Source organism: Bombina bombina, chromosome 12, assembly GCF_027579735.1.
Source record: "Bombina bombina isolate aBomBom1 chromosome 12, aBomBom1.pri, whole genome shotgun sequence".
NCBI lineage: Eukaryota > Metazoa > Chordata > Amphibia > Anura > Bombinatoridae > Bombina > Bombina bombina.
In genome coordinates, this window is record NC_069510.1 from 128423787 (window position 1) to 128426286 (window position 2500).

The window sequence follows — 2500 nt, forward strand, 5'->3', positions numbered from 1 at the left end:
GTCTGGATTACAACACTGTCACCCATATGTTCTATGTTATACTTTTTTATTTATCAGTTTGCATCATATCGTCCCTCTGTCCTCCTCAATCACTTAATAACATTAAGCTTGTTAGAAAATGCTATAAAGATAAATGTTAGGTTTATTTCCTACGACTCGGTGTGTGCGCTCCTGTTGTCACACAGCTAGAATGGCCTGTGATTCAAATGACTGTTTTATAAGTAGCTGCATTTTTTATTCACAATAACTCTAACTGGCTGTGTCTTTGCAGAGGGAAACATGGAGTTGGCAGGATCGATATAGTGGAGAACCGATACATCGGCATTAAGTCACGTGGTAAGTTTATTCACTGTGCCAAATAAACGCTTACGGTCCCAATGACACATACATACATACGTTGCCTCAGAAGATATACATCACTCACCAAAGACACGTGTTATAATGCTGTGTAATGATTATGTGTTTGTGTATTACAAATACAGGTGAGAATATCTTTCCAGCTTAAGATGTATCTGTTGCCCTTCACATACATACGGTGTCGACCAAAGACATACGGTGTCGACCAAAGACATACGGTGTCGACCAAAGACATACGGTGTCGACCAAAGACATACGGTGTCAACCAAAGACATACGGTGTCAACCAAAGACATACAGTGCCAACCAAGATATAAATGTGACAACCAAGTATATTTGTTGCTCTCTAAAGAAGTAGTATGCCCACTAAACACAAATGTTGCCAAATTTACTGAAAGTAAAATAAAAGATGAGGTTGAAAGAAGACAGAAGTCCAACCTATTATATCCCATCTGATTTACAATAAGAATTTACCAATTGATCTTAAATTTAATCCCATTAAAAAGGTGAGCCATTTAACACAAGCAATCGTATCCCTGAATTATGTTTCTAGCCAGAAAGATACATTTAAAAATGGTTTAGATAATGTATTGCCATTCACTACCTCCTTGGGCAACAAGTTCTACAATTTGATTGCTTTTACAGTGGAAAAAGAACAAAACATTTGTCTTGCTGGAGATTAAATCTCCTTTCCTCCAGCTTAAATTGTGACCTCATGTCACACACAACTGCCTTGGACTAAACATTGCTTCCTTATAAAGTAATCATGTCACTTCTCAAGCACCTTTTTTCAAGAGAAAACAGAGCTAATTTTGCTAACCTCCCCCTTTTTAGTACATCTGACCCTATAAGGTACCCAAGATCGGAAATTGTTCATGGTGCACGGTAACACCGCCCCCACTCTTGTACATGCGCAGTCCTATCAATCACACTAAAGGAACGTTTGTGGTGTTTTATCTGTGGTTGTACGACTTTTACATTGCATAAAGCAGGCACAATCTGAATGCAATGCACAAACTAGTGTGCAGAACGTGGAACAGGCTCCCAGCAGAAGAAATAGCAGTTTTACAGCAAAACAGATCTCAATAGCAGAGGGAAATGATGTGTTTGTATATAACAAAATACACAGCAACTTTGTACCATTAGAATTCTATTATTAACCCTGTGACTGCCAGAGGCAAATACAACGCCCAGCAGCTGCAAAATATATATATATATATAAAGTCTGTCATTTTACTACCTATCGCTCTCTATTCACACAAGATTTGTTAACAGAGCTGCTTTAGAAATACTCAGTATTTATCAACATTAGCTGGTTTTGCTGCTAATCTTTACCGATGCGTAAACGCCGTCCTGGTTTGTTTTACACGTGCTGAGAGATTTTAAAAGCATTAAACAATTTTTATTTTAGACTAAATACTGAAATGCGTTTCAGCAGTGCTAATCTGCTTCTCCAGCAGAACTACAGTGTTTACATTGCAGCCAACAGTATACATCATGCATATAAGAGGGACGTGCAGGTGTGGGGCTGGATCTGTGTGTGTGTACGCATTTTATAACCGCACATCTAACAATGGCCGATGAAAGCTCTCTTCCTAGAACATTACTCACAGGGCACGTGAAATTGCCATAGATTTGCTGTATATTGTGTTTTTTTCACACACTCATTATCAAATTATGTTTTTTTGCTCCGAAGGAGGTCTAATTAAGCAAAGTAAATTAAGTCTGTGGGAGAGAGAAAAGAACAGCACTTTTGGTCTCTTAATTCTGGCAAAAGAACAAAGAGTGTTTTTTTTCCCCCTAACATCTTATTTCAGTGTTTTATTAACCCTTCAAATAGAATAGGAAGAAACCGTCTCTCTTATAGATTATTCTTCATTCAATTTTGCTTCATGTCATTGCTGAATGGTTATTGTTCTGAGCCTTTCAAAACTACTTAAATTCAAGGGTAGTAGATATATAAAGCTGCCTTCCGGTAGAGGTGGCTAGATATACTGTGTGTGTGTGTGTGTGTATATGTATGTGTGTATAGATAGAGATATATATATATATATATATATATATATATATATATATATATATATACACACACACAATATATATCCGCAATTAAGAAGTGCATTGCAAAACATGAAAGTATTTTA

At 36.9% G+C, this 2500-nt stretch overlaps 1 protein-coding gene across 6 annotated transcripts in view; it reads left to right on the top strand.

Moving 5' to 3' along the window:
- ASS1 (argininosuccinate synthase 1) overlaps positions 1–2500 on the top strand; it is a 166998-nt gene that overhangs the window by 137607 nt on the left and 26891 nt on the right. For all 6 annotated transcript variants that reach the window (XM_053696091.1, XM_053696090.1, XM_053696089.1 and 3 more), the window contains one exon: positions 272–336. In XM_053696091.1, the coding sequence (XP_053552066.1) occupies positions 272–336 (65 nt within the window). The remainder of the gene's footprint in view (positions 1–271; positions 337–2500) is intronic.